Here is a 21,688-nt window from a genome sequence, read left to right on the forward strand (position 1 = left end):
AACAACTATGTGTTAATAAAAGGCTTCATATGATCAGTATCCTTAAATAAAAGATTAGATTTTGCATGATTAGTCATATTTTCAAAATCAATGCCAAAATTTCACAATTTCTGCCAGGGTATGCAAACTTTTGAGCACAACTGTATATTTGTACTTAAAACAAATTTGTGAACAAGTTCTCTCACATAGGCTACTTTTTGGAGCCTAGTTACATTTTATTACAATACAATACATTACTGAATTATTATTATTATCTGGATTTTAATGAGGATGAATTATCTTTGTTTTGTACAATAATAATAATACATTTTTGTCATATTTACTTAATCTTCACCTGGAGCTTTTATTTTGGCGGAACACTGAAAGTGTAGTGTGTATTTGTCAGTTTGCAATGTTGCTCAATACAAATTTGTTGAAACTGAATCTGCCACAATTTGATTTCACAATGCACATAAACCACTCTGAAAGTACTGAAAACAGCGTATTATCACAGAACGTGCATCTGCTCACTCTATATGGGCACAGACCATGTATCCATTATATTAAATCGCAGCCACTGGCAGTTTAATAATCACATATGACTGTGGTGAGCAAGGCGGAGCAAAGCGGCATCTGGGCAGAGCGAGGCCGGGAAGATAAGTGGCGAATGACTTCCACCTGCGCGCCACAATGACAATACTGAGATTTGATGTTAATTTGATTAACTGTGCAGCCCAGAAGCATTGTGAAATTAGTTTAAATTTTATAATCACCAGCAAAATCATTGCGATAATATTGTGAATATTCGTTATATTGTCCACGTCCAGCCTTATTTTGGTCTAATTACGAAGGACAACAGGCCACAGGAAATAATCAGGAAATAATAGAAGCAGTCATGAAGATATAGATATAGCAGAATGTGTTTAGAAAGTAAAATGACAGGGGAGAGTACAAATACTCCCTCCTATTATACAGTTAGACCACACTCACAACATTTCAAAAAATGGAAAAAGAGAAGAGCATTCACAACAGCCCTTCATTTATCTTTATGTGAGAATGTGTATAAGTAATATGACTTGCATTAGAAGAGAGAGACAGGAAAAGGTCCAAAGAATATATAAAGTTTAGAAAGCTGTTCATCTAAATAAGCGCAGTCTTAAGACAGGCACTTCTTAGTGCAGTCAGATCCAGTTCTTAGCGAGAGAGTCTGAACTGAACCCACAGGTTCACTCTTTCTCTCTCGGACACACTGGGTCTTGTTCATGTTTTTGGCGCAGTTTCAATCGATTACATATCAATTATGATACTGTACATCACAATGTATTGAATCTCAACATATATATCACTATATATATTGTGAGGTGGTTGGTGATACCCAGCCCTTGTTTTAATGATGACCATCGGTTAAAACAATTCTAAATTAGATGTGAAATTGTTTGGCTGGTCATCTTGGTCTTTAGTCTTCCTCTAACAAGGTTGCTCTTATTTACATTACAACCTATATTGTTTTCTGAGGAAAAGCCCATTATATGGGAAGTACTTCTATACACATCGCTTTTTACTTACAACATAAAAAAATTATTCTGTCGCAAGCAACTGTAATTGCAGGACACTGCTTAACCCTTTGCATACAGTTACCTTTAAAAATCCCATTAATCATTCTCACCCCTCCATATGATAAACACACACACAAAAAAAAAAAAACAACCATACTTGCTCAACTTGATCACACTGGAAATCAACAACATTCTGTCGAATTACTGACAAGTGCCATCCCTCATCAGACATTACTGGATCTATTCAAACGTGTTTAACATTTCCCGATGTGCTACTGTAATCGTGCTGCATGCACAATTTCCGAGAAATGGGTTCTGGTCCCATGGTAACCAGGAAGTAATCGCGTTCACATAAACAATAGTGAGTGTGATGTGGAGGTTGGATTTTCACTCTAAAATGATATTTTTTCTCCACTGATGATCAGGTTTAGGGTTGGGGTTAGGGTTAAGGCCTTGATATACTTCCTACGAAATCGAAGAACGAACAGGTGTGACATCATTTAGAACAAAAATAACTTTTTTTTTTTTTTTTGCATTTGTTTTGGTGGTTTGTAACAGCTCGCTGGGGCAAACTTTTAGGAAAACTTCTGATCGGCTGCTAAACACCTTCTTACTGCCATTGGTCCACGTCATTGGTAGGTGTGACCAGTAGGTAACTCCACCTACGTTGAGGCCGAAGGCTAATTTTGTTTATGTTGAAATGAGTCAAAATGAGTCAACATGAACACATCGATGTGCAGAGTTATAAGCGAGCTGGTGCAAATGTACCTACATCTGTACGATTGTTCGCTTAGAGACATTTTCCAAGACCAAGTCATGTGATATTTTGTTTTAGTCTACCAAAGGAATCAAACATTCTCAAATACTCTCAAGTGCCCATTCACTCATGTGCCATCTGCAGCAAAAGCCATTCACACATCTGTTTAAAATGAGATATGCCTCTATCATCATTTTATCTTTGCTCTGCACATTAACACTTTTATACACTCATATTTGCAGTAGTATCAAGGTTAGCGCATTTTAGCGTCATGAATTCATAATGTAAACAAGACAAATTAATAATTTTCTATTGCATACATATTACTTTATATCATCATCAATTGGTAAAAACAGCTACTTTTACTGACCTCATGTGAAGTCTACTCGTAGAATTAGGCATAAAGTCATTGATAACACATTTCAGATTAAAAGTGCAGTATGTAAGATTCAGAAACCCTTGTTATTAATGACACCTGTAGCCGTTAGGTGAACTGCAGCCAGCTAACTGTTGCTCGCGCTTGTGCACACACTCCATAGGGACACTAGCGAGCGAGCGAGCGTTAGCCAAAACAATGACATAACGTACAAAGAGACTGAACGTGATCCACCGGCATCATGCTGACAGATGAGGTAGCATAATTAAAATTACACAGTTATGATTATTTTACTACAAACTTTGAGACTAAACTAAAACTACATATCTGCTAACATAGCATGCTGATACACACACACAGCTACATACTACCGAACTATACCTGACAGTTTACTGTTGCACTGCACTGTTATGTTGCACGATTGTATGTTTTGTATGTCATATGTTGTACTACAATCAAGAAACCAGCGTATTTGCTTAAATGTATCCTGTATACCTGACTTTTAGTATAAAGAGAAGATCGTTGAAATTATTTGAAAGTTACGAAGCAAGTTTGCTTGCAATTCATCAGCGTTAGCAGGCAAGATCAAGTTAGCTATAATTACACAGATCAATCCTTATGGCACTATATTTCACATGCTTTGCAGTTATGTAAGCTTACCTGTCCAATAAGAAGAATGCTCTCCGGAGCGCGCATAAACGTCACATCCTTTGGATTTTCCCGGCAAAAGTGACCCACTCCCTTCGCATGAAAATCAGTCTACAGGCTTTAATAGGCAACCTAGGAAGTCCGGGAAGGGCTCATTTTATGTTGCGTTACAAGCCGTTCACACTTTGGCAAAAAAAAAACATGACAATTGTTACATATTGCACCTTTAAGGATTTACATTTAGCGTCCTCATATTTAAATGTAGTGGTCGACCAATATGATTTTTTTTTTATGGCCTATGCCGATGTCGAGAGAGCAGGGAGGCCAATAGGCCAATACAATGCGGATATATCACACAATTTAATATAGTAAATAACATAAATAAAAAAGCTGCTAAAAAAAAAAAATGTAATAAACTTATTTAGCACTATATTTACTCAATTTCACACAAAACTTTAAATTTCTAAAAAGAGAATCTAAAAAAATAATATTGTATTTTAAATGGTAGATAGCAGTTTCTTTTGATTTCTATTTAGTCATCAAATTTTAGTAATTTATTTGCACATGAAGAAATTGTTAATATATTAGGAAGAATGAAATAACAACACACACAGTAGTACAGCAACCATGGATGGCATGTACGCATTAACAATCGTATTTTCTCAAAAAATACCCAATCAAACCAATTGTACATACGGTGCACAGTGAATAAAACATTTACTTATAGCACACGTGAAGCACTTTTACTTTGAAGTTGCACTCACACACTCGTGCGGATCCAGCACAACAGTATCTCCTGACAGTTTAAATGGCCTGGATAGACTGCTTGGATTGTCATGATTTGTGAATCAGAGGAACTTTTTTTTATTTATTTTTTTTATTTGGCATGCCCAATTCCAACGACTTAATAGGTCCTCGTGGTGGCGTGGTTACTCACCTCAATCTGGGTGGTGGAGGACAATCCCAGTTGCCTCCGCTTCTGAGACAGCCAATCCACACATCTAACAGCACGGAGGCTCATGTTATTCTCCGCGATCCACGCACAACTTACCACGCGCCCCATTGAGAGCGAGAACCACTAATCGTGACCACGAGGAGGTTACCCCATGTGACTCTACCCTCCCTAGCAACTGGGCCAATTTGGTTGCTTAGGAGACCTGGCTGGAGTCACTCAGCACACCCTGGATTCGAACTCGCGACTCCAGGGGTGGTAGTTAGAGTCAACACTCGCTGAGCTACCCAAGCCCCCCCATCAGAGGAACTTTGATCCTGATCCTGAAGTTTTGATTCTGGCTGATAAAATATGTGCTTCAGAGGAAGATATTAGATGAGAGCTCGATGGGAAGAAAACACTGGATTTTCGTGAGGTACGTGAATTATATCTGTTTAAACGAGATATCTGCATATTTGCAAATGGTGTCAGTATATAATAGAAGCTTTATTGATATTTGCCTTTTATCATTAGAAAATAAAGTTAAAAGTGACAGGGAACTGCTGAGGAGAGGTTGATGTTGATAGAGTACGTGCTTTAGAGGTAGATAAATGAACGCTCCACAGGATGCTGGATTTGCTCAAGTTTTGTTTGGTTTCTTTATTACATCTGTTTAAATGAGATATGCGCATATTTGCAGATGGTATATAATATAATTTTTATTGATATTTGTCTTTATATCATTTGACAAGACAGTTAAATGTTACAGGGAACTGTTGAGAAAGAGAGAGGGAGAATGAAACAGGCCAGCACTTTAACATTATGTGCTCAAACGTGTCTGTTCTGATATGTAGATCGTTTAAATGACACTGTGTTGCACACCAGTCTATTACTGTAGTAACATGATGGCACGTAACAAGAAAATGAACCGTGACTGGTCGTTTACATGTCTCAGTCGCTTCACATGCAAGCAGGCGATTCTCGGGCGCCCTCAAGAAACAAATCGGCCATATTAGGAAAAATATATAATTTATCGGAGTCGCCGATATATCAGTCGACCACTATTTAAATGTACTTCTAAATGCCTCCCACATCGGTGTGGCGGGTGTCTGAATGTTCGGAAACAGTATACCGTTGCTCGCTGTTTAGAACTTCTTTTTACCCCTGAATGAAAAACGAAGCAGAACTTCAACGGAAGTATATCGAGGTCTTTAGGGAGTAGTTTTATTCAAATACACATTCCTGTTGACTGTATTATGTAATTTACAACTAAAAATTACAACTTGCTTTTGTTGCCACCCAGTGGACATTTTACCTCAACAACAACTGCAATTTTGGCCACTGGGGACAGTGGTTTGAATTTCGGTAAACACAGACCGATTTCAGCAGCAGAACCTTTGGCCTTCTGTTGTCAAATCCACAGTGTGATCAGTCTGACTCCCCTCACTGTATAATTATAAATCCTTCTAAATTATGGGAACATTTGTATGTTAATTCATGTATATAATTATTTAAAGGAATAGTTCACCCCCTCCCCAAAAATATATTCTCTCATCATTTACTCACCCTCATGCCATTCCAGATGTATATGACTTACTTTCTTCTGCAAAACACAAATGAAGATTTTTAGAAGAACATCTCAGCCCTTTATGTTGATACAATCCAAGTGAATGGTGACCAAAACTCTGAAGCTTCAAAAAGCACATTAAGGCAGCATAAAAGTAATCCATTTGGTCTGTTATCACCCAAAATCAATTGGCTCACTTCAGAAGACATAGATTAAATCACTGGAGTAATATGGCTTACTTTCATGCTGTCTTTATGTCCTTTTTGAAGCTTCAAAGTTTTAGTCACTATTCACTTGAATTGTATTGACCTTCAGAGCTGAAATATTATTCTAAAAATCTTACGTTTGTCATACACATGTGGGATGGCATGAGGGTGAGAAAATGATGAGAATTTTCATTTTTTGGGTGAACTATTCCTTTTAACATGCATGTGGAGAGGACACAGTGTCTTATTTTAAGTCTTTGTCCTCTTTCCACTCTGGGCTTTTACATAGTGTTTAAGGTGTTTGTACATTTAAGATTCTTCTCATAAAAAGTCAAAGCCACATGTACTAAAAGAGAAAGCACAAGATAAAAGGTATATGTTATGGCTAGGTGTCTCCTCACTCACAACGATAGGATCAGAAATTCTACAACCTGTAAAAAGGCAGCGGGTGTGTCCAGACAGTGTGGACTAAACGGCAGTCATGCCGATGCAATGAGTAATAACTGAGAGTGCAGGCACTTACATCAGTACTTGACTTAATTCAAGCAGGAAAGGAGCACAAACCATTCTTTTAATAGCACAGGAAATGGTAATGAAACCAAACAAAACAAAAGTATAAACAGACAGATTTAAAGCAGACAGTTTTTAAATAACTGGAGGTACCTAACCTGACTAACACTCATACATATCTTGTGTTGGGAGGAGCAAGTCATTTCGAAACATGGCCTATGATGTCTTGTGATGCCATGTAATTTATGGAACAGTTGAAAGGAGACAGGAAACAAAGAGGTGGGAAATAACCGAACTCAAACTTGGGTTGCCTGCTGAAAGCTGGAGGCCCTGCCAGAAAATAGGCTATTTTATACAACACTCAGTCTTTTTAGCTAAAGCTTCTGCTCATAACCTGAAAAATATACCTGCGTGTTGAACACCCTTCTTTATTTGTCACTGGTGAGTGATGCCATCTGGGCTTTGCCTTTTAGTCAGTACTATCCCCAACCATGTGATAACCTACCGTCCTAGCACCGCAGACAACCATCACTACACTATGTGTCAGAGCAGTACATGCACTTCCTAAAAGGTCAGTTCTCTTATGGCTATGGCATTTTGTATTTTTCCACAGAAATATGCAATTATGGAATTATTTCATAATTAAAAATTATTCTTATTACTCAGAATTCCCAGAAAAAATAGAGATACTTCTTTTCCACCTCACAGAGGATACATTAAGGCCATTCTCTAGCTTTGAATGCATTTCCTTAGTCATAAACTCATTCAGCTTGTCTGGAAAAGAGAGTTAGACACCCTAAGCTGCCAAGTCTGGAGAATATTACACAGTTAAAGCTCTGCTTCCAAATCAGTCACCTACTGTGTGACACATTTAGGAAGAGTGTTGCCAAGGGAGCAACACAACACCACCAACTTAATCCAGATTACCAAAACAAACAGACACTCAATCCTAAACCATATGACAAAGACAAACAATCAAGAGGGAAATGTGATTATATAAAGAAATTTCAGGGCCCTGTGAAATCCAATTATTTATTTATTTTATTCCATTGTATTTCAATTTTTTCCAGAATTTCATATTTTCAAATGTAATTAAATTGTATCATCACAAGGGTGTCTAATTAAATGAATTCATTAATTTTTTTAATAAAATAAAAATAAAGCAATTCATTTTCAACATAAAATTGAATTTTTTAATCAAATGAATTGCTTTTAATCAGTTTGTCACAGCTCAACCTTGTGCAAACCCGTGTCCTCCTGCGTGGACATTGTGTTTTGTCTTCGCTATATGCTATGTATAGTTGAATTTCATTTAAAATCAACTGATCTCAGTTCAGCCTCACTCTTTTTCCTCCAAATATAACAATGGTCATTATGGCCAAACAGTAAAATTTTTGTTTCATTACACCAGAGGACATTTCTCCAAAAAGTAAGATCTTTGTCCCCATGTAGTCTGTCTTTTTTTATGGCGGCTTAGGAGCAGTGGCTTCTTCCTTGCTGAGCAGCCTTTCAGGTTATGTCGATACAGGACTCGTTTTACTGTGGATATAGATACTTGTCTACCTGTTTCCTCCAGCATCTTCACAAGGTCCTTTGCTGTTGTTCTGGGATTGATTTGCACTTTTCACACCAAACTACATTCATCTCTAGGAGACAGAATGCGTCTCCTTCCTGAGTGGTATGATGGCTGCATGGTACCATGGTGTGAATGTGGTACAGGCATTTGGAAATTGCTTCCAAGAATGAACCAGACTTGTGGAGGTCCACAATTTTTCTTTAGATTTTCCCATGATGTCAAGCAAAGAGGCACTGAGTTTGAAGGTAGGCCTTAAAATACATCCACAGGTACACCTCCAATTCAGTACACCATCTATCAGAAGCTAATGGGCTAACTGTCTAAAGACTTGACATCATTTTCTGGAGTTTTCCAAGCTGCTTAAAGGCACTTAATGTATGTAAACTTCTGACCCACTGGAATTGTGATATAGTCAATTAAAAGTGAAACAATTTGTCTGTAAACAATTGCTGGAAAAATTACTCGTGTCATGCACAAAGTAGATGTCCTAAATGACTTGCCAAAACTATAGTTTGCTAATATAAAATCTGTGGAGTGGTTAAAAAAAATCGGTTTTAATAACTTCAACCTAAGTGTATGTAAACTTCTGACTTCAACTGTAATTATTATGTTGGGCCTCATGTATTCAGATAGAAGACACAGGCAGGCCTAACACAGTCGTAAAACCTAACTCAGGCCCACATACCAAGTCATAAATCTTACTGATAAAAATCACACCAAAATCAAACAAAGGGAGTCCAAAACAGACTACAAATCCCATGAAGCCTTGCTCACTAAAGGATCGAACTCTCAACTCTTATTGGATGAGGCACACAACAGAACATCATCAGGAGTAGGAATACCTCTGAAATGCTTCCGGGATTTGCTTCCAGCAACTTTGCTCGCCGTGTGTAGACACAGCTCATCGCTGCTCTCAGGTGTAGCCTTGTGGCACAAGGAAGTAACGTCCAACTTGAAACTGTGGCCATAAAATCTCCATCTCGATGGACGAGTTGAGATTACTCTGTGTTCCACCGAACACTCTTCATCTGTTTGCCTGCAGATGTGAAGAAATAAAAGATTTCTCTTCCATCTTCAATCAAGTCGACGTCGCTGATTTCTCCGCCAGCCCGCAGAGAATCAGCAGCCGTACCACCCGCTGACAGAGCGAGGAAACGGCCTCCCATCATCACCCGAGCCTCGAGGAATCGAGTCGGAGTTAAAGGACGGATGAACACACATTCTACATCCTCATAAGATTCAAATAAGAGGTTTACGTCTGGGCAGAGATAGAATATTATAGTGTGTTATTCTTGTGTATCAAGGTTATTGCTTGTACATCTCTTACAGGACCGCCGAGTCCACTCATTGCGGCTAATGCTCAAGGTATTTAATTATCACGAATGAGATTTGCTGTGTTGTAGTCCAACCACATTGGACTGTTGTGCATTTCCACCATCGCAGGTGAGACCGGCACACTGAGTTTATCCATTAAAGAATCAAAGACCGCGGGATGGTTTACGAGCCACCGCGTCTCTGAGTGATAAACTAACAGCTGCTTTCTCTCCCACGATCGCGAAATCGGCTTTGGGTCCGTCACTTAATTCTCTCTCTCTCTCGTACTAACCACACACCACGCACGCACGCGCGCACGCGCGCGACCCCTCACAAACATTCTTGCACACATTTTTGGCTAGTAGATAGCTTCGTGATAAAGCTCAGCTTTGTCCCTAAGCTATCGTACAAGCGGATACACGTGGTAAACTGGTAGACGCCATTGACTGGTTTCTCTCCGCCCACATTCGCGGCCATATTCTCTGGCCGGAAGTCTCGCGTGACATACTCTCCATGAGAGTCACGTCTGCCATTTTGTGCGCGTCCCTCTTTACACACACACACACACACACACACACACACACACACACACACACACACACACACACACACACACCCTCATGTGTTATAGGATTATTTTGATTTCCATATCTAATCACATCACTGTTTAGTTTGTAGTTGTAAGTCGGAAGTTTATTGACTGCATTGAATTAATTATTAATTGATGTTACTGCATAAATAAACTTTGTTATACTTCAAAGAGAAGTGTTTTGGTTTGTTTTGCATACACCTGTGTCACATGCTGACGGGATGTCAGTGCTCGGATTCAACCCTTCATTCATTGTTTTTTTTTCCGAAAATCGATATTCTTCGGATTTCAATTTTCCTAAGAAAACAATCTAATATTGAGACTGTTATACTATCTCGTTATTAGTCCCTGATTCCAGGGTTGTGCCCCGGCAATATTAATCCTTATTAATATTATATTGATTTTTGATAATTGACAGTTATCTTTGATGATTGTTGAATTTGAAGGATCAATAAGCTAGTGTTAATTTTAATCAATGTTTCATTGATGTTAACAATTAATGATTATCTTTGATAATTGTTGGTTTAAAGGATTAAAAAAGCTAACATTGATTCAAATCAATGTTCTATTGATTTTAATAATTGATAATTATCTTTGATAATTATTAATTATTGCTAATAACCAAACCCGCTCCTAAACGTAGCACATTACATTTACTGGAGCCCCATATGAGTTTTTAATGAGTTAGATTCAATTAATTAATTTAAATATTAATTAATAACTAAAGAAATAATTATTATTTCTGATAGTAACACTGATCTAAATAACCAGTAAAGCCCTACAATTATATTATTAGTAGTAGTAGTCATAGTAGTAGTACACTGAATATTAGATTTTACTCTAGACCATTTCAAAGACTAAACAATAACAAAATAATTAGAACGCTACTGTGCAAGTCTTGCCATGAAGCATTTCTGGTAACAGCATTTTTATTACCCAGGACTATCAAAATATAATGTCTAGCATATACTTTTAGAGTTTAGCTAAAATAAACAAGATTTGTGCAAAAACTGAAAATAAACAATGAGGTGTCATTACAGGATCCTTTAAATAAGACTCTGAGTCAAAAAAAATCCTCAAAGAACATCAAACGTTTACCTCAAGTGACTTATCCAGATGTGTTGTTGATACTGCAAATACATGAGAGAGGAGACGAAAGTGTATTGTAGTTTAGGTGCTCACAATAATTTCCTCGTGGCAAGGTCATAATATTGGATTGCTATTATAACAATAAAGCTTTTAATGCTGTAAGCACGTTGAGTTTCAGACAAGGTAAGTTTTTTTTTAATTATAAAAAAAAAAAAAAAAAGTTCCTTGCGTGTCTTTCTTCTGCGGTAGCTTTTATCCTACTTCAGCTACTCTAAAAACATGGCAGTGCAATACTGCAGATATTGTTGACTTTTGTGTGAGAAATTGCTTATGTTCCTCATTTGTTAGTCGCTTTGGATAAAAGCATCTGTTAAATTACTAAATGTTAATTTAAAAGACTTGTGCAGCTTCATTCATTATAGCGGGGTGATCTATAGTCACTTGTAGAGCCCGTAAAGAAATACTCTGACTTAACTAGCCAGCTAAACTCTACCTATCAAACTTACTAAGTTGGCAAAAATATCGTTCACCTACCAGAGTTAAGATGTGTGCTACAGTTGTTAGTACTAGGGATGCACCAATCCGATACCTGGATTGGTATCAGCTCCGATACTGACGTTTTTAAATGGATCGGTATCGGTCCAAGCCCGATCCAAATCCGATACTGTGTTAGTCTTGTTCGTTACTGTCAAGCTCAAAAAATGACATAAAAGAACCATTAAAACACAATTAAAGTAGTTCATATGACTCATGCATTTTATTCAAAGCCACTTGAAGATGTGCAATAGCTCTGTGAATCACAAAAGCCTGCGTTTTATAAGTAAATGTATAAAATGCACGCGCAGCTCCAGCACGTCAGTGAATGGCGCTGCTCTGTTGACACACATGTGCGCCTATTTTTAGCCTTCACGCGGTGTGCAATATTTGAGCGCTACTCATGAACAACATCTCAGATGTAGATGCTCAATAGTTCGGTTCACTTATAATATGCATTTAGAATGGCACTGGAGGTGCTTTTCTAACAGAATTTGAATAAGAAGCTAATTAAACTACTGTGAACTTGCCTACAAACAGACACATACAGAAATTCCTGGAGAGTTCAGAATGTCAAAATAAAAGCATGAGGGTTTAAATGTTAAAGGTGCATGATTGAGATATATTACTATATATTACTATTATAATATATTATTATTATTATTATCATAATAATATTTAAGTTGAATAGGTTCCAAAAAATGTAAATGTGTGAATGTAAAGTGAGCTGATATCTTACAACTTAATTGAACAAAAAAAGAGATCTGAATCCTTTAAAGTCCAGATACAAGTTGAACATTTTTTGCAAAAAATAAAAAATAAAAAAATAAAAAATAAATAAAACGGCTTCTTTTCTACTGATGACTTATACTGGAATTACTGTTAATTTTGCTGCTACATTATCCAGTATACTAGTTAACAAAGTTTTTCTTAATAGGCTACACATTTATATTGAAATAATGTGTAGTTAGAGGTTTGTGTTTCTTTACATATTAAAGAGTACTCCCAATTAGTTCCACACAATAATGTAAAGATATTCTAAACTGATTATGCAAAAAAAAAAAAAAACAACACTGGTGTCGGATTGGAATCGGTATCAGCCGATACCGAGAATTCCGATATCGGAATCGGAAGAGAAAAAGTGGTTTCGGTGCATCCCTAGTTAGTACTGCATGTATCCAGCCAATGCTTCAATGCTGTGGTTCATGCGCCCATTTGTGGTTGCTTTTTCAGAAATCTAAACACTTTAATTTCCATTAGTCCCAGGCATCCAGGGAGCATCTATCCACCGAACAACATGGTCCACATTTTAATGACAGTCTATTACAATCGTATTAATGTTAATAGTCAATAGTTAAAAGTCACTGTGAATGAAGCGCTTCCCACTGTTGTTTTGAAGCTGAGTTTGACAACAAGCCGGAAATGTTCAAGGGACAAAGACATCTCTTCCTTAAACTGACAAACAGTCCTTGAAATGGTCAATATAGTAATATTTTATTCTGTCATAATTTCTTCAATTTCAAGCATACAATTAAATGGATCTTTTATTTTGGGGAAAAACTGAGTAAAAATCTTTTTTTTGTAGGTATTTGACAGTAGTTTCTCACCTCCGAAAAAGTAGTTTGCTATGGCCTAGTGTGATTATTAAACTGCAAAAGGCTGCGATTTAATTCAATAAATATATAGTCTGCATGTGCTGCACGCTTCATAATGAATGAGAGCTCTAATACACACACATACACAGAGAGCACATGTGATGCTCATGATGCTGTGTTTTCAGGTTAGGAACAGCTGTTCACAATCACTTTGGAACGTGCAGCACATGCAGACCAGATATTTATTTATTTAATTAAAATTGCAACATTTTGTGGTTCAATAATAAAACTAGAACTTATCATGATTTTGATTTTATTCATTCTGTTAAAAACAAGTCAAATTTCTTAACATGGTGGATTTTATTGTTAAATATTGTGGTTTCCGCACTTCCCTCCATGTTTTCTGTATCGCGGAAACCATAGGCCCATTTTTTGCAGTCAATTCAAAAGAAATGAATCCTAATTAACAAGTTAATAAACAAACAAGATTTCAAGATGTTACTTTGCTTGAATAGCATAGTCCTTTAACAAAAGCAGTCTGAAATATTAATATCATTATATGAATATGCATGATATCATGCCCCAATTCTGGTTTAGGCTATATCTTTGTTCAACTGGCCTTTGAGACAACCTGTGGTTATATTTCCAATCAGTGTTACCCCAGTTTGAGAAGGCGTATTTGCTGAATGAATGGAGGAAACTCATTGGCTGTTAATTTGTGGACTGAATTGCTTTCCTTCAATATTTCCACATGACAGACTATGCTCAGGCATGATCAAATTTCTCTGTGCACCACTAACCACCACCATCTCTCCTCTCTTCACATTTCTCTCAGCAAAGGTTCATATCTGCTCATCAGTGTGCACAGAGGTTACTCATTAATCTTTGGTTGTAATGTTACTGTGTATGTGTTTAGCCCAAGAAAGAATTTCTAATCCAAGGTAAAGAACATAAAAAACAGGGAAAAAAAGGCCATGTTTTAGTGAGTGAGTGGGATGTGAGTTTAGTCCTCAGACTGACTCAATATTGTTCAATCTGGTGTGAGAATCTCAGAAAATATGCATTCAAAGTCGGTAAATAAGTGCTGACCCACATTTTGTGAAAGCAAACATATCTTCAGCCAAAGACGGAAACTGTTAATTATTGTATATCACCCTAATGTTGTTGTAGCTTTACCCATCTTTGCTAGCTCTCTAGTTTCTGGTACATACAATTAGAGCCCGACCGATATGGGATTTTTGAGACCGATACCGATTTTAGAGAGGGAAAATTCACCGATTACCGATATGGTGGGCGATATATTTAATTTTTTAGCTGGAATGAAAACAGACCTTTTCTATGTGGATTTTTTGCCAATTTTGCACCGATATGACTATGCAAAGGTACACAGTAGGCTGCTTTCTTAAACAAATATTTTTATCAAAAGAATATTTGACATTATTATTATACATTGTTGACAAATTCTAGAAATGAACACTGAGAAAATAAAGAATAAATAAAAATAAAACAAATAGCTAAATAAACATCAGTACTGTTTAGTATCAGTCAAATACTGACCATTTAAATAAAGAATAAATATAAATAAAATAGTTAAATAAACATCAGTATTACTGTTTAGTATCAATCAAATGCTGAGCATTTAAATAAAGAATAAATAAAAATAAAATAAACAGTTAAATAAACATCAGTATTACTGTTTAGTATCAGTCAAATGGTGACTATATTAATACTGCCGAGCCAAGATCAACAGATAAGCAGCGGTGTTACACTGTATTCGGCTATACAAGTTCAGGGGAAACTTTCAACGGTGGAAAACCAGACTTTTAAATATTACATTTTATAAATGACACAACTGGAATTGTTCAGTTGAAGGGGGTACCAAACTGTGAATCCTGAACAAAACAGTTTACATGTTTACTCATTAGCTTCCACTCAGCTGACAACAATGAAAGTAGCTACGTGATTAGCTAGTTAGCTATAAGCTCATTGTCACAGAGAGTAAAAGAAGGACGTTGTTTATTTTACTTTACAGCATTGTGTCTCACCAACTAGGTAACGACATAGCATGAAATCAACACTCAACAGACACAATCCACCACCGCACTATTGTCTGCTGAGCTGCAAAAAGATGCTCTGATGTTTACCTTTCAATCTGCTACATTACTGACTGCACTGACAAACTACAGCAAACAGACATGAGTGACATGGTTGTCAGGGACAAGGTTAATGTTATTTTAGTTATATTGAAAAAGGAAAATTATTTTAAAAAAATTAATCCAAGTGCTTTTGTGAAATTATAAGCTTCACATCTCTGCCTTTAAACCCTCATAAAATTGGCCCCATTTACTTCCACTAAAAGTGCCTCACTGTAACCTAAATTTTTGCTTTTTTTTAAAGAAAAGGAGGGACGAGTCGGAATGATTTTTTTGTGGTAATCAACATTAGAACACAAATGCTGTCGATTGAGCTTAACTTGTACTGAACCCAGAATATTCCTTTAATGTTACAAACGTAAAAAAAAAAAAAAATAAAGGTCATTAGCTTGACCCAATGCGGATATTTACAAAAATTAGACGTTTTCAATGTTTGAATCAAACATTCAAATGAGACGTTTTAATTCCAAAGCACACAAATGTTGCAATGAATAGATTGGCCCATGGCATAGGCGGTTGTCTAGGGTGCAAAATGACAGGGGGGGGCCACACAAGAAGATTTTTCGGGCTAATGAGTCGGGAGGGGGATAAAGGGCAATGCCCCCCTCCAGGAAGGGAGGGGAGTGCGTCATCGGGGATTTCCCCGACCTGAGTCGGGCAATGGAGGAGTGTGACAAGGAGGAGGGTGGGGCCGGGCAGTGAGGACACACGGCTGGCCCTGAATCGGGCTATTGAGTTGGGAGGGGGATAAAGATTAGCCAGAGGCACCAGTTCGAGAGAGAGAGAGAGAGACGCACACAGACGCGTTGCATGTGTGTTTGTTTATGTTTGTTTTATGTTGAGTTTTATCATTAAACTTTACGTTGACTGTTTAGCCAGTTCCCGCCTCCTCCTTGCCCATCCCTCCCTTACCTCGTTACAGATGTGCATTGGAGAGTGACTGGAAGTAAACAATTCTAGTGAAAAGGACTTCAATATTGATCTGTTTCTCACTCAAAGCGATCATATCACTTTAGAAGACGTTAATTTAACCACTGGAGTCATATGGATTACTTTTACTCTGATTGTCTGTGCTTTTTGGAGCTTTAAAGTGCTGATCACCATTCACTTGCATTGTATGGTCCAACAGAGATTTTCAAAAAAATCTTTGTTTGTGTTCTGCAGAAGAAAGAAAGTCATACAAATCTGTGATGGCATGAGGGTGAGTAAATGATAAGGGAATTTTCATTTTTGAGTGAACTTTCCCTTTAAAGTTCAACAACCCATCCATGTAGTGCTGTTAGGACACTTGAACAAAGACAAATCTTTAGATGTTTATGATGTGATGTGGTACAGCCTACACTTCATCACATACAATTTCTGTGTGTCGTGTAATAATTGTACAATATTAATTTGTATCACACAGGTGTAAAATTCACAAAGCTAGGTCTTTTACAAGGGGATGCCAAGATAAATGTGTGCAGCTGAGATATTATGACGAACATAATAGGTTATTCAATATTATACAGTGCTGTGAAAGTATTTTCCCCCATCCTGATTTCTTCTATTTTTGTGTATTTTTCACACTAAATTGTTTTAGATCTTCAAATGAGATATAATATAAAACAAAGGTAACCCGATTAAACACAAAATACAGTTTTCAAATATATAAATATTTTTTATTGAAGCAAAACCACCACCATGTTTCCAACACCACCATGTGAAAATCTAACTTCCCCCTTAAACTTAATAGCTGGTTGTGCCACCTTTAACAGCAACAACTGCAATCAAACACTTCCGATAACTGGAGATCAGTCTTTCACAACGCTGTGGTGGAATTTTGGCCCACTCTTCTTTGCAGAACTGCTCTAGTTCAGCCACCTGGAGGGTTTGAGCTTGAACTGCCCGTTTAATGTCCTGCCACAGCATCTCAATCGGGTTCAAGCCAGGACTTAGACTAGGCTACTTCAAAACTTTAATCTAGCTTCTTTTGAGCCATTCAGAGGTGGACTTACTCCTATGCTTTGGATCACTGTCTTGCTGCATAATCCAGTTGCGCTTGAGCTTCAACTCATGGACTGATGACCGGACGTTTTCCTTTAGGATTTTCTGGCAGAGAGCAGAATTCATGTTTCCCTCAATTATTGCAAGTCGCCCTGACCCTGAAGCAGCAAAGCATCCCCACACCATCACACTACCACCACCATGCTTGACCATAGGTATGATGTTCTTTTTGTGGAATTCTGTGTTTGATTTACTCCAGATGTAACGGGTAGGGATGCACCGATCCGATACCTGGATCAGTATTGGCTCCGATACTGAAGCTTTTAGACAGATCGGGTATCGGTCCGATGAGCCCGATCCAAATCCGATACTGTGTGTTAGTCATGTTCGTTACTGTCAAGCTCCAAAAATGACATTAAAGAACCATAAAAACACCATTAAAGCAGTTCATATGACTCGTGCATTTTATTCAAAGCCACCTGAAGATGTGCGATAGCTCTGTGAATCACAAAAGGCTGTGTTTAATAAGTAAATATATAGTATGCGCAGCGCCAGTGTGTTAGTGAATGGTGCTGCTCTGTTGACACAAACTCACGCACAGGATGGTGATGCACTGGAGGCTATTTTTAGCCTTCACAGTGGTGCGCAATATTTGAGCGCTATTCAAGAACAGCATCTCAGATGTAGATGCTCAAAATGGACTGATGTCTTACAACTAAATTGAACAAAAAAGAGATCTAAATCCTTTAAAGTCCAGATGCAAGTTGAAAAATTTTTGCAAAAAAAAATAAAATAAAAAAAAAAACAGCTTCTTTTCTACTGATGACTTATACTGGAATTACTGTTAATTTTGCTGCTACATTATCCAGTATACTAGTTAACAAAGTTTTTCTTAATAAGCTATACATTTATATTGAAATAATGTGTAGTTAGAGGTTTGTGTTTCTTTACATATTAAAGAGTACTCCCAATTAGTTCCACACAATAATGTAAAGATATTCTAAACTGATTATGCAAAAAAAACAACACTGGTGTCAGATTGGAATCGGTATCGGCCGATACTGAGAATTCCGATATCGGAATCGGATTGGAAGAGAAAAAGTTGTATCGGTGCATCCCTAATCTGGTTAATGATTAAAAGCATTGAGCACTGCTGTAGTTTATGTAACAACACTCTCCACAGCAGAATGTAAATTTTTAGTGACAAGAAAACGAATTCCTTGTCGAATTAGAATTATATCTTGGTTTTACCGGCAATATCTCTTTATCTGTGACTTCATACTACAGAGACTAGCGACATCAAGCGATAAAATCGCTGCATGCCTGTACGGGGCTTGAAGAGAACGAGACCTCAAGCACAACATTCAGTAGGTGTGTGACACCACTGGCCAAAATCAAGTTGTTCTGAACCGGCTAGTGAGATGCTGGCTTTAATATACTGTAATAAGTATATTTTAGTCCCATTTGTTGACTGCGCTGCCTGGTGCGACGTCACAGAAATAGAAACCTTTCCAAAAACAGAAAGCCCTGTCGCTGTCACCTCACTGCTGGTTAGGACAAAAACTCTGATTAACATGGAAAAGATACAATTTATCGCATGTCGCGGCGTCGCGTCTGGTTAGGACACAGTGTCAGCCGGCATCAGCACTTCAACAGCATGATGCGGCTGCTTCAGGTATGTAACTACTGTATAATTTATTGACTGTATTGTCAAATGAGGCTAACTATCTGTCGCTTAACAGCCCTGTAACTGTTAAGGGACAACTATAGATTTCATCAACATAGATATAGATTGAACCAACGCGTGTGGTTCGCATAGCCTGCAACAGGCTTTCACTTGATCTGAACTGGATGCATAATTTTTTTTGTGCAAGACTTTTCTCTGTTTAATTATAATTTGATTCAACGTGCGTGTGTATCTACATGTTTGTTTGTGTATAATAAGAATAGATTTTATAAAATTGAATATGTGATAAATGAATGGGTAAGGAATCTTTAATTATTATAGATATTTGTTATTTATTTTTGTATTTATTCTCACAAAAATAGCTTCTAAAAATTCCATGTTTGGAAAGAAGATGGGATTCACTGTCAACATACAGTAATATGAAAGAGGAATGGACTGACTTTCCTGTCATCAGTGGCTGCAGCAGTGCACATGTTAAACCTTAACTGTGCTGTACTTTTGTTTGTGAATATAACATCTTGGAATTTCTGGTATTCTCAATTTGTGGTCATGCAATTTTGTTAATGAATATGAAATAATTTGTGGATGTTCTGTAGGCAGGTTCCTAACAGGGATAACAGCTTGGTGTCATGGCTCTGGATTTGTAGGTTTTAAACATGTAACCAATGTGTTCAATTAGTCTGATTACAAATTATAATAGCATTGATCTGCATTATTAAGGAAGATTGTGGTTGCGTATGATTGTCTATAGTGCTGGAATAAAGCAGTTGGTAGATCTGAAAAGTTTTTAATCCAACTCATTTTATGCTCAGGCATAATTTTTTTATTTGTATTCTTTATCAAACAATATTGAAAGATTTCGTTTAAATATAGACTCTTTGTTGATGCAACTTTTAAACACATATTTTATAAGTGTATCCTGTGTATAATGATGCATACATGGATGTGTATGGGATAAGCCCCGGATGTCCACTGACCCTAAAACCACCCCTGGAGAGAGGAAGCGAGTGCAGAAGTGAATATAGGATGTTTCCTTCTCTGACTATTCCAGCGTGTGAATTGAGAGCATCACAGCTGAATGTGTGCATGAAACGGGTTACACAAGAATAAACAGAAAGTGAATTCACCCATTGTTGCTTAATATTACAAAAACGTAAAATTATTAGGTAAAGGCGTTTGCTTGCGCAAAGCAATGTCGTTGCATTATGACACATCCACAATCACACTAAACAACCAGTCCGAATACAAAAGTACAAGTCTCGTCATGTTATTTGTATTAGATCCCAATGCATTTGATTCAGACGTGTTGTTCTACGAGGTTTAAAAGTTAATGCATTGAGTGCTTTGAATGCATTGAGTGCAAAAATGTGATTAAGGAAAGGCGTAACAATTTTGTGTGTCTGTATTATGGAAAATGTAATTTCTCATCGGACGGGCAAATAATGCCTCCACCAACAAACAGTTGCACCCATAGATCTTCAGTCACATTAGATTCACTACACTGAAGATAATCGATGCAACCTATCAGTTATCACAGCACTGATATATTGATAAGAATAGCCTGTACTGGCATTTGTGATGCACAGAAATACTCTGATATGATATTGCAACTCTCGTAACATGGGAAACAGATTTCCTGTCAGTTCACATAACTTCACAGAATAACAGATGTATCGACCTGAAGCCTTTGATGTGGATCTGGCGTTACAAAGAATCTGGCTGGGCTTTGTCCTCAGATGAATGAAAGAATCTGTGATGTTACGATAGGACAGTATTTAATGTCAGATCACGAAAACAATCATGTCCATCAACACAAACCACGTGCCTTTGTCAACCAGGAGCTGATTGAAGGTAAAGTGCATCGATACTGTTCAGGTTCGCTAATGATAGCAAAGCTCGTTCAACAGTTTCAAATGACTGAACATTTGATCCAGTTGTTGTTATAAATTAAAAGGAGCTTTGAAGTATTGTAAATAAATACTGGCTCGCGATATCCATACCTCGCGCGGTGCTCCGATTGCATGCGCGAGCCACCACTCCACCTCTCTGTCCGAAAAAACACACTCTTGTAAACTGTTGTGCGATGTGACAAATGCCACGGCTTAACATTTACATCGCTCAACATTAAACACTCATGTCAGCGCGGCTTCCTATGACCTGCGCCATATTTGAACACCCCCTAGTTAGACTTATTCTGAAAAAGATGAAACGCGCGCGGACAAAACTTGAGAAATGTAGACAGGGGAAACTAAAAAGTGTCTCAGTCCCACGCACTTACCTCGCGCCTCCTGTGTTACGGTGCATATTAAGAAAGCCAACAGTAGTGAACGACATAGTAACGTTCCCACGTCCATCGCGACAGAGACTATTTCGTTTTTTTTCACTGGTCGGTTTTTCTCTCACATTCAACTTGTCGGGTCTTTGCATCGAGAGAGGGAGCGTTCTCATTGGTCAACAAGGAGAAAATGCCCCGCCCAGATTGATCACTTTCCTTTTGGCCAGTGAGTTCAGTCGTGCCTCAAAACTACTGCAAATATGTCCCGTAAACCATTATCAATAATATATACTGTATATATACAAAAACACAGCCTGAAGCCAGAGACTAAGCTATTATCTGCAGCAAACTCCTCTTTCCTGT

At 37.5% G+C, this 21,688-nt stretch overlaps 1 protein-coding gene across 6 annotated transcripts in view; it reads right to left on the reverse strand.

The window, feature by feature from the left end:
* Positions 1-21,465, reverse strand: part of LOC127440297 (TGF-beta receptor type-1-like) — a 54,294-nt gene extending 32,829 nt beyond the window's left edge. For 5 of the 6 annotated variants that reach the window (XM_051696804.1, XM_051696803.1, XM_051696805.1 and 2 more), the window contains exon 1: positions 21,329-21,465. In XM_051696804.1, the coding sequence (XP_051552764.1) occupies positions 21,329-21,404 (76 nt within the window). In that variant the 5' untranslated portion in view covers positions 21,405-21,465. Of the gene's footprint in view, positions 1-3,328; positions 3,520-21,328 lie in introns of those variants that run through there. The other variant, XM_051696806.1, reaches the window with a different exon arrangement.
* Between the last annotated feature and the right edge of the window lie 223 nt (positions 21,466-21,688).

Source organism: Myxocyprinus asiaticus, chromosome 5 (assembly GCF_019703515.2).
Source record: "Myxocyprinus asiaticus isolate MX2 ecotype Aquarium Trade chromosome 5, UBuf_Myxa_2, whole genome shotgun sequence".
NCBI classification, from domain to species: Eukaryota; Metazoa; Chordata; class Actinopteri; order Cypriniformes; family Catostomidae; genus Myxocyprinus; species Myxocyprinus asiaticus.